This window comes from Thunnus thynnus, chromosome 21 (genome assembly GCF_963924715.1).
Source record: "Thunnus thynnus chromosome 21, fThuThy2.1, whole genome shotgun sequence".
Taxonomy (NCBI): Eukaryota; Metazoa; Chordata; class Actinopteri; order Scombriformes; family Scombridae; genus Thunnus; species Thunnus thynnus.
In genome coordinates this window covers 3,460,507-3,471,519 of record NC_089537.1, presented here as the reverse complement: position 1 = coordinate 3,471,519, position 11,013 = coordinate 3,460,507, and the positions used below count along the sequence as shown (strand labels likewise).

Sequence of the window (11,013 nt, the reverse complement as noted above, 5' to 3'; positions counted from 1 at the left end):
TCTAATGTAATGAATAACAGCTGAAACTATCAGGTGACTTATTCATTAGTTAATTATTTTCACAATCAATATTATTTACATTTTTCAATCAGTTCTTGTGTTTCAGGATCTTTAATGTGAAGATTTTCTGCTTTTCTTTGTCTTATGTGATTAAATTTAATATCTTTGGGTAACGTGAAGAAGCCTCCTGGGTTTTAATGAAAACTTCTATTTTCTGATCGATTAATCAAAAAAATATATATATATCTGCAGATTAATAAATAATGACAATAATCCTGATCTGCAGCTCTGTTGCATAAGAAACAGTTTATTACACTGTGATCATTTCACATGTAAAATCACAGACATTTGCATCATGATGATCTATAATCAGAATTATATCCTCATCAATAAATATATTGATTTCAACATCAACCAGCTGTAGCAGAAGATGACGCAATAACTGCTGAATCACCTCAACAACTGTTTCATTTTATTTCAGCAAATCAATCAATAACATGCTGTACACTCCATGAAGCATCGATCACATCTTGATGACGTCACATCAATTGTTAATTGAGAGCATCCAGCATTTATTAAATCTACTGTTTGAAAGTAAAAAATAAACAAGTGGAATAAAAATGATGGTAAAGTTTATTTATACAGAACACATCAACACCAAATAATATAAATATAAATAATATAAATATAAATAAATTAAAGATAAACTTTAATTTAACACAACGGCAGGAATGAAACAGTTGTTTGAAGGTTTTAAAACAAACATGAAGAGTTTTCACAGTGATGTCAACATTTACTGAAGGTGTTGTCGCACTTCCGGGATGATCCACCTGACGAGCACGGGACATGACGTCACCCAGGTGTCTCAACCACCGGGAGCGCAGCGAAGTCAGAGCTGATTTAAATAAAGTTAAAGTCAGAGAAATATCAACAGCTGCAGGTGTGAATTAATGCAGGTTTCACAAGAAGAGCACACGTGCAGGTGATCGGATCACGTGACGTATTTGTTTGTTTGTTTTTTCACGTTCAGACAACGTGAGGTCATCGCCTCGAGGACTGACTGATGAAAACACTTTGATTTTTGTCATTTTTTTTTCGAGCTCAACTCTTCAAACCTGCTCATGGAGTCTGCAGGTGAGATGATTTCTACTGATGAGTAAAAATGAAACCGTCATTCAGGTTTTACTGCAGCAAAGTACAACAATAGATACAAAGATAGATACATAGATAGACAGACAGATAGATAGATACATAGATACATACATACATAGATAGATAGATAGACAGATAGATAGATAGATAGACAGATAGATGCAAAGGAAATAACAGCTGTGAATATAAAAGACATGTAGAGTTCAGTTCCAGCATGTCAACAGACAGAAAGTACGATGACTGATGAACCAGTGAACAAAGTCCAGTCAGGCCAGTATAAAGGATCTTATGGCAGACGGGTGTTAAGTGTTCTGACTGCTGTAGGGAGGAAGTTGTCTATGAATCGAGTGATATTGATGAATATGGATCTTTATACTAACTAATACTTCCTCTGGAGAAGAAATATATCAACTGTACATTCATCAGTCATCAGTTTTTCCACCTTAACTGACTTTAAACTGTCACATAAACTATAAAGAAACATGTTTTATTCCATTAATGGACTAAATTTCTTCTTTAAATCAAGTTTTAAAGATGTCAAAATGTAAATGTTAATATCAACCAGTGGTGGAAGAAGTATTCAGATCCTTTACTGCAGTAAAAATACTCCATTACAAGTAAAAGTCCTGCAAGAAAAATCCTTCTTAAGTAAAAGTACATAAGTATTATGAGCTTGATGTAGTTAAAGTACTGCAGTAAAAGTACATAAGTATTATGAGCTCGATGTAGTTAAAGTATTGCAGTAAAAGTACATAAGTATTATGAGCTCGATGTAGTTAAAGTACTGCAGTAAAAGTACATAAGTATTATGAGCTTGATGTAGTTAAAGTATTGCAGTAAAAGTACATAAGTATTATGAGCTTGATGTAGTTAAAGTATTGCAGTAAAAGTACATAAGTATTATGAGCTTGATGTAGTTAAAGTATTGCAGTAAAAGTAGTGGTTTGGTCCCTCTGACTGATATATTATTATATATGACATCATTAGATTATTAATAGTGAAGCATCAGTGTTAGAGCAGCATGTTACTGTTGTAGCTGCTGGAGGTGGAGCTAGTTTACACTACTTTATATACAGTTAGCTAGTTTAGTCCAGTGGTTCCCAACCTAGGGGTCGGGCCCCTCCAAAGGGTCAGCAGATAAATCTGAGGGGTCGTGAGATGATTAATGAGAGAGGAAAGAAGAAAAAACAAAGTTCTGATACACAAATCTGTTTTCAGTTTTTGGACTTTTTCTCTAATCTTTGATTTTTGCTGAAATATTGGATCATTTGAACATTTATTGAAATGAAAGCATGTGAGAAGTTTAGAGGGAAAAATCACTATTTGGTGGAGCTGTTAACAACTCATAGACATGTGAAATGTGACCCCGACTACACACTGCTTTATGTAAGACGTCAAAAGACAAAAAGGTTGGAAACCACTGGTTTCATCTTTAACAATGTGTTGTATTTTAAAAGCTTGTTATATTATACAGGCCTTATTGTTTAGAGCCTTTCATCAGTCAAGCATTAATAAATCCTCATTTTTTAATATTGTATCATTTGTAAAGGACTAATCTGGATTTAATGGTGAAATTAAATACATTATATATGTATTATGACACATAGTTACATTCTTTTAAACAGTGAAAATCAAACTTTTAGAGATTCTTCTTCTCTGCCTCTCATTGGTCAGATGGTCAGCGGGGGCGGGACGGCAGCAGCAGCGGCGGTCAGAAACGTTCCCCTCTCGAAGTCATCATGAACCAGATCCTCAGGAAGCGGACGGCCTCAGACAGGAAGCCGCTGCCACGTTTCCCGAGCCGAGGCTGGGAGCGGGCGGGGATCCCTGAGGACGGAGAGCCGGAGGGCACAGAGGGGAGGAGAGCGAGCTCAGGTCTGCTCAGCAGCAAAGTTTGGTGGTTGATGTTTCATATTTCATTATCACTTCTACACAAACACTGGCATCAGTAACTCAAACACAGCATCTTTGACACCACTTTGTCCTAGAAAGGCTGGATTTATAAGACACCAGTATGATCCACCAGTACTGATCCACACTCTGTCCAGCAGGAGCACTGGGAACCAGTTAGTTTGGATTTTTTCTCTCCAAGTTAAGGAGTTGGAATAATGAAAATCGTTAGCAGTTTGTTTTAAAGTTGACGTGACAGAAGAAGAGATGCAGTGAAAGGTCGTAGAAATGAGGAGCGCGCTACATCCTGCCTAACCAGAGTTTATGTGTGTGTGTGTGTGTGTGTGTGTGTGTGTGTGTGTGTGTGCGTGTGTGCGTGTGTGTGTGTGTGTGTGTTTTCTGCGGGTCCAGCGGAGAGCGAGCGAGACGTCGGCTGGGGTCGAGTGTGTGTTTTCCTGCAGAGGTTGGGGAAGAAAGCCGACAGCAGGAGCCTCAGTTTGGCCCACTGTGACCTCACTGCTACAGACCTGCTGGAGCTAGGTGGTAACACACACACACACACACACACACGCACACACACACACACACACACACACACACACCACACACACACACACACACACGCACACACACACACACACACATTCACACACACACACACACACATGCACACACATACACACACACACACTTTGCTTGCTCAGGAGGAGACAGTTCATATTTCAAGGTTCAAGGTTCGGATTGCACAGTGAAACTCAGTTGTTGCTCCTCATAAACACACAGAACATTAATTAATTAATTAGAATAGAATAAAACAATAAAATCTGCACTAAAATAGAACAAATCAAACAGGTTTACTGTCGGTAGGTTTGCACTTGTAAGGAATTTGCTTTTGCGTTTTGGTGCATAACAATCAAAATACAGAAGTTAAGAAAAGTATCACAAAAGTCAGTTGATCATAAATAATATAAATATATATTTTACAATGAAAATATATAAGTAGCACTAAAGGAAGGAGTCAAAAAGAAGTTATAGTGCAAAAAAAACTTGAGGCAGGTCTTTTGTGCTTTTTCAGATGCATAAATGTATAAAATTATTATTCTTTAAGATGTAAAGCTTTTTAGAACAGACTTCTACATCTGCTGACAGCATCTTTCTCCTCTTCCTCTTCCTCTTCCTCTTCCTCTTCCTCTTCCTGTCCCCAACACAGCGACGTTGCTTCAGTTCCTGCCTCGGCTGGAGGAGATGGACGTCTCCTGGAACGAGCTGATCGGCGGGTGTCTGCGAGCGTTGACCTCTCACCTGCAGCACGCCGGCGGGATCAGAACGCTGCGGCTCTGCAGCTGTAGGCTGAACGCTGATGACATCACAGCTCTGGGTGGGGCTTATTATTATTATTATTTACTTATTAATATTATTACTATGTTGGTTTTGGAGAGGGTATTTGTGATGTTATGACTGTTTAATTTTGAGATCTGATGTTTTCTGTTGGTTTCTTTTCTTTAAAAAACGTAATCAGAAGAAACATTTTTGTCTGCATTCATGGCAAAGATTCATTGGCTGTTTGTGAACGCTAACAAAATATATATTTTTATGTTTACAAGGTGTTAAAATGTTACCAACCAGATATCTGTTCATGTATCTTTTCCTCTATTCATTAGTCATTTATCAAATAATTAATCAGCAACAATGGAGTCATCGTTTAAGTTATTTTTTAAGCAAAATGACAAACATTTGATAGTTTCAACTTATAAAATGTGAGGATTTGCTGCTTTTTCTTGTTTCACATTATAGTAAATTCAATATCTTTGGATTTTAGACCGCTATATTATTATTAGACAGATAAATAAAGTAATTTAAATATATCTGACGAGGCTTCAGCTCTTTTTTTTTAAAGTGGAATTTAAAGAGAAAGAAAAGCATTATACTGCAAGTAAACTACAAATAAACTATTTGTTGTATTATATGTGTGTTTGTGTAGGTGAGGCCCTCGGCTGCGTCCCTCTCTTGGAGATCCTGGATTTGTCCTGGAACGGCGGTGTCGGCGGCGGCGCTTTGCAAGGCCTGCTGGGTAAACTTCCCCCACCGCTGAGGGAGCTTCACCTGGTGGCCTGTCAGCTCACTGCGGCTGATGCTGCCGCGCTCGGTACCGACTATAACTCATATTAATTTATCCAAGAAAGGAAAAGACAGTCTGATCATTTCCTACATTTCCCATAATGCCGCAGAGCATCACATCCTCCACTCTGTCTGCTGTGTATAACCTGTGTGTCCTGTATCTGTGTCTCTCAGGAGGAATGGTGTCTGATCTCTCCAGACTCTGTGTGCTGGACGTCTCCTGTAACCCTCAGCTCACACAGGAAGTTGACACCAGCGGCGGCGGCAGCGGCGGCGGCTTCAGGGAGCTGGCCGCCGCCCTCTCTCACGCCTCCTCCCTCAGCACGCTGCGACTCCAGGCCTGCGGTCTGACGGCAGACTGCCTCGATGCTCTCGGTAGGAGATCTGCTGGTTTCTGTCGATACATTTATGAGACAACAGGCTGTTTAGTTGTGATTAATCTTTGTTTTCTCACTCATCATGTGATGCGTAGAAGCAAAACTCTGTTTTTCAGGGTGATTCCAGCCAGAGATCTGTGTCCGTCTCTCTTTCCCCGTGTTTCCTGACTGTCTCTACTATATTCACTTAATAGAGGATAAAAATGTCCAACAGATATTTATCAATCAAAGGCCACATCAATTTCTGCCTAAACACACTTTTTTTGGACATTTTTAAGTTGGCAAAACACTTTTTTTAAAGTACTTTTTCTATAAATTTCATTCAGTGTTGCTCAATTTATTTTGATGAGTCTAAAAAAGTTATTTTTTATTCAATATTTCATATTGTTTTGCCAAATTCTTGTAGTTGTGGCCTGTTTTAGAGTCTTTGAGGTCAGTGTGAGTGTTTTTTCACTGGCAAGATAAAAGAAGTTATATATATATTATGTTATTTGATGTATTTAATATTGTGACATAAAGTATGTTGGCTTATTTTTTATATATATTTACATTAAGTATGACATAAAGTTTGTGTGTGTCGTGCAACTGCAATCAAACTTAGATTAAATTTGCTTTTATCAACTCTGAGTGATTCTACAGCATCACAGCAACATGATCAATTTAAATTTATGGTCATAACTCAGAAGTTTTGAGTCTGACTGACTTGAAATTTTGCACAATTCATCCTTTTACTACTAACACTCTAATGGATTTATTTGTATATTTACATCAGATCTTGTCTGGTTAAAAATGCAACAAGACAGTAAATTCTGGTTTCTTCTGGTTCTTCATCTCCTCCCCCCTCGTTGTCCTGCAGGTGGTTCGCTCCGCTGCCTCCCCTCGTTACGAGAGTTGGACCTGTCCTGTAACAAGAGTCTGGCCGGAGGACTGAGTCGTCTCACCCTCCACCTGTCTCACCTCACACACCTGGAGAGCCTCGACCTTCACCTCTGCTGTCTCACGCTCGCCGACCTGGAAGCTCTGAGTGAGTCTCAGACCTCTGACTGATCAGCTGGTACCTGCAGCAGTCATGTGACCTTTTTTTCTTTGTGTCTCCAGTCCAGGTGCTTCCCTCTCTGACGGCGCTGTCGGAGCTCGACGTGTCGTCCAATAAGGAGGCGGGAGCTGCGGTCGGCTCGCTGGTCTCCGCCCTCCCTCTGACTCAGATGAGACGTCTGCCGCTCAACAGCTGCAGCCTGAACGACGAGTCCCTCACTGCTCTGGGTACTAAATATTACTACAAGTACTGCAAGTACTGCTAGTATCACTGCTCTGGGTACTAAATATTACTACAAGTACTACAAGTACTGCTAGTATCACTGCTCTGGGTACTAAATATTACTACAAGTACTGCAAGTACTGCTAGTATCACTGCTCTGGGTACACAAATATTACTACAAGTACTACAAGTACTGCTAGTATCACTGCTCTGGGTACTAAATATTACTACAAGTACTACAAGTACTGCTAGTATCACTGCTCTGGGTACTAAATATTACTACAAGTACTACAAGTACTGCTAGTATCACTGCTCTGGGTACACAAATATTACTACAAGTACTACAAGTACTGCTAGTATCACTGCTCTGGGTACTAAATATTACTACAAGTACTACAAGTACTGCTAGTATCACTGCTCTGGGTACTAAATATTACTACAAGTACTGCAAGTACTGCTAGTATCACTGTTACTCTACTATTACAGCTACAACTGCTGCTTCCTTGTGACTAAACTGACCAGAACCATCAACTACTACTAGTAATACTACTGATTCTGGTACTGTTATTACTTCCACTACTACAACTAGTGTTACTGCTCAAAATATTTTTCATAAAAGCTTAAAATCATATTTTTAAACCCCCATTTTCCATTTTTATCAACCTTTAAATTAGATTTCAACCGGCACTTAGTATGGACTCTTTCATCCAGGAATCATTAGAAGTTAATTAGATATTCTGTAAATTCATAGATTTGCTTCAAGTGCTGTTACTAAATAATTGCACCAGTTTGGAACTATTACAATAATAAAAGCCTCAAGGAAGCAAATAAACAGCCTGAAGATGGAAACAACTGCACACATCATCCAAACAGGACGGGTTGCTGAAGGCTCCACAGCTAACATGAATGCTGCTAAAGGTTTAGACAAGCAGGAAAGTCTCCAGCCAGTCAGTGTAAAGTGATGATGATGATGATGATGATGATGATGATGATGATGATGATGATGATGATGTGTGTGTGTGTGTCAGCTCTGGTCGTGCCGTACCTCCGCAGTCTGGATGTCTCCTGGTGTAAAGTGGTCGGCGGTCGCTTGTCGCTGCTGCTGGACTCTTTGCAGCCGTCAGTCATCCTGGAGCTCCGCCTCAGCAGCTGTGACCTCACTACCGACGACCTCCGTCACCTAGGTAACACACACACACAATGATAATAAACAGTGTTTCTTCAGGCCAGTTGTTCCAGATGTTGGAGCCCTGATTGCAGTGATTCAAATGATTCAAATTCTTAATTTTGGCCTTTTCATCACTTAATAAATCAGCAGACTAATAAGTTTTACCTGCTTTTTGAAGCTTTTTGAACAAAAAAGCAGGTTTTGATTTTGTAGCAAAACTCAATTTTGGGGGGATTTTCATGCTCTCAGATCACTTAAAGAAGGAAAAGAAGGGAATGAATGAAGGACAGGAAACATTAAGGTTAATTAAATTCTCTTAATAAGTTATTATTCTGACAGCTGCTTTATTGAGCATTTTGGTTCATATACAGATTATAAGTATCAACTAAGAGTGGGTGATATGGCCCTAAAATAATATCACAACATTTCGGGGTATTTCTGCAATAATGACGATATGAACAAAATACTTCTGGTGGGATTTTTGGTTCAACCGGCTGCTTCTGCTTGTTTGTCGTGTTTCCTCCTTTTGTCGTTACAGTCTTCTTGCACTTCTCACATGTTACTGTGGTTTGTTGTACATTTAATCTTTTGTAATCAAACCACTTCCTCAATATTTTCAGAAGCAACAACATGTTTGTTGCTGTGCATAACAGTATGACATCATTACATCAACAAGTCAGAGTACTGCTATGATCCCGATATGAACGATACGATACGACACATCCCTCATTTACACTTCATATTCAATCAGTACACAGTAAAAAAAATTACTAAAAAAAGAAAATCAAACATTAATAATAACAAAATAAACTGAAAAGGAAAAAAAGGCCACAAGCTGCTTTATTTTAGATGATGGAAATATTTAATGTTGAATTTAAAAATCTGAATTTACAAAGTGACCAGTAAAAGTAAAATAAGCAACAGTTTCCTCTGAAATGCAGCAGAGGGAAATTTAAAGGAAAACACAGTCAGTAAAGAACCAGAACCAGAACCAGAACCTGAACCAGAACCAGAACCAGAACCTGAACCTGAACCTCCAGACTGCTGTGAAATATCTGAGTAAAGATTGATCTCTCTGGTCTTGTGCAGCCGCAGCGTGCAGACGCGGTTCTCTCTCCTCTCTGCGGGTTTTGGATCTCTCCTATAACGGCTCGGTGGGTGATGAAGGCTGGTCCGCCCTGCTCGCAGCGGGAGGCCTGGGCTCGCTGGAGGACGTCGACCTCAGCCTGCGACCTTCGACCTTGGCTCCCTGCTCGGCCTGGCTGCCGGCGCTGCTCTCCGCTCTGCCGCGGCTGCCGGCGCTGACTCGCCTGGCGGTGCGGCGGTGGAGCGTCGGCTCTCAGGACGGACGGCAGCTGAACCACCGGCTGAGGAAGAGGAGCGTGCTGCTGGAGTGGGATCCGGACTGTACAGATATGACATCATCGTGTAAGATGACCAATCAGGAGAGCCTGGAGGAGAGTCAGCCTGAGGAGTAGGGATCCAAAAATCCTTCAATGATTTTATAAACGGCGTCACAACGAGACTTCAGCAGAGCAGGAGGCTGATTTATTAATAGTCTTTTAAATTTGAGGCACAAAGCTGCAGATCAGGTCTGAAAAATCTGGATAAATATGAAAAATATTTCCAGAGTTTAACACTCTTATTTAAAATTGACCAAAATCTTATTCAGTCCGGTTATAGCTGTAATAAAAACATATTGGATAAGTTAAAATAGCAATTTCATGAGATTTGTTGTAAAAATTATATTTGGCTGTTGAAAGTTTATTACCAGCTGGGTGAAGTGGAAACTGTCAGACTGAAGACTCCATGTTGACTGTTATTTAATCAATTTAACATGTCAGTTAATGCTTCATGCACATAATAAAGTGAAATGAGGCAACGCCTGCATTATTATCTCATCTCGAGGCCTCAGACTCTGACTTACAATCAGGTTTTAAAGTTTTATCTTCTTCCTTCAGCTGGATGTTTGTTCTTCTTCTCTGTGCAGTTTGTTTCTGCTGAAGGAGGAAAGTTTCACCTTAAATCTCAGTTGAACACGTGAACCTACCAAACCTACCTAAACATGTCTTCAGAGGATCTTTAAGGCTTTTATTATTTCAGTGTTGATGTGCCTACATGCTGCGTTTTACTACATTAATACTTTATTAAATTACCACAAACTAACTCATAAATATTAACTAATACATACACAGTGAGTGAAGGTTGTCAGTAGCTGCCTGCAACTCATTTTTGTCCCGACAGCTGTAAACTGATTATGATTTAAGTTATTTTACATTCTCATTAAATATTACTTTGACGTGAACTAAAATCCTCACATTCTGTCTAAAAACCAAAGACATGAAGCTGATATGATGGAGATTATCATCAAGATTTTAACAAGAATATGTTTCTGATCTTGATGTATAAGATATGATAAATTATCTTCAATGAAATTACTGTTTAGTCTGACAGCAGACAAAGATCCTCTCACATGTCAGAAAAGAAAAACAGCTTGTTTTATAATGATATAAAACACTGACTGGTTCTGACATCAGGCTGCAGATAAAATACATGTTCTTCTTCTTCTTCTGCTTGAAGAAAGTTTCTCTGCATGTGAAGCAAACTGAGTCTCTGATGAGTTCATGTCATCAGGTTTTAACTGGAATTTGCTTGGAATTAAATTATCTGGATGATTTATAATCAAATGAACATATGAAACAGTTCCACTGAAAGCTGATGAGCAATAATATTGAATCATGACCCAGTTTTATGAAATATTTGATGGACTCAGATGTACTTGATGGAATACTTGAACCGTCTCATGTATTTTTGTACTTATGCAACCTTAAATCTTTATTATTTAATATGTAAATAATGTAAATAAGATGAACCTCAATATACAGAAGTTCATTTTTGAATCACTTATGATTAAAAAAATGTCAGAGGCAACAGTTTATTGTTCAGAATGTTTATTTTATTATTTCCAGCTAGAAAAACTTCTTCTTCTGGTGTATTTACAAAGTTTTTTTCTTATTCTTTTAACATTTATGTGCGTTTTAGTTTGTTTT

The 11,013-nt window shown here is 38.9% G+C and overlaps 1 protein-coding gene across 1 annotated transcript; it reads left to right on the top strand.

Annotated features, from left to right (window-relative positions):
- Window positions 1-806: 806 nt before the first annotated feature.
- Window positions 807-10,870, top strand: lrrc31 (leucine rich repeat containing 31). The gene is made up of 10 exons (XM_067577687.1): window positions 807-1,134; window positions 2,827-3,027; window positions 3,454-3,582; window positions 4,253-4,420; window positions 5,024-5,188; window positions 5,335-5,535; window positions 6,394-6,561; window positions 6,636-6,800; window positions 7,824-7,979; window positions 9,053-10,870. Exons 1-10 carry the CDS (start codon window positions 1,122-1,124, stop codon window positions 9,439-9,441), a joined length of 1,755 nt encoding a protein of 584 aa, XP_067433788.1. The 5' UTR covers window positions 807-1,121; the 3' UTR covers window positions 9,442-10,870.
- The last annotated feature ends 143 nt before the right edge of the window (window positions 10,871-11,013 follow it).

Coding starts and splice junctions, on each gene's coding strand:
- lrrc31 (XM_067577687.1), top strand. Junction 5,189..5,334: donor GGCTGATGCTGCCGCGCTCG/GTACCGACTATA, acceptor TGTGTCTCTCAG/GAGGAATGGTGTCTGATCTC. Junction 6,801..7,823: donor CGAGTCCCTCACTGCTCTGG/GTACTAAATATT, acceptor TGTGTGTGTCAG/CTCTGGTCGTGCCGTACCTC.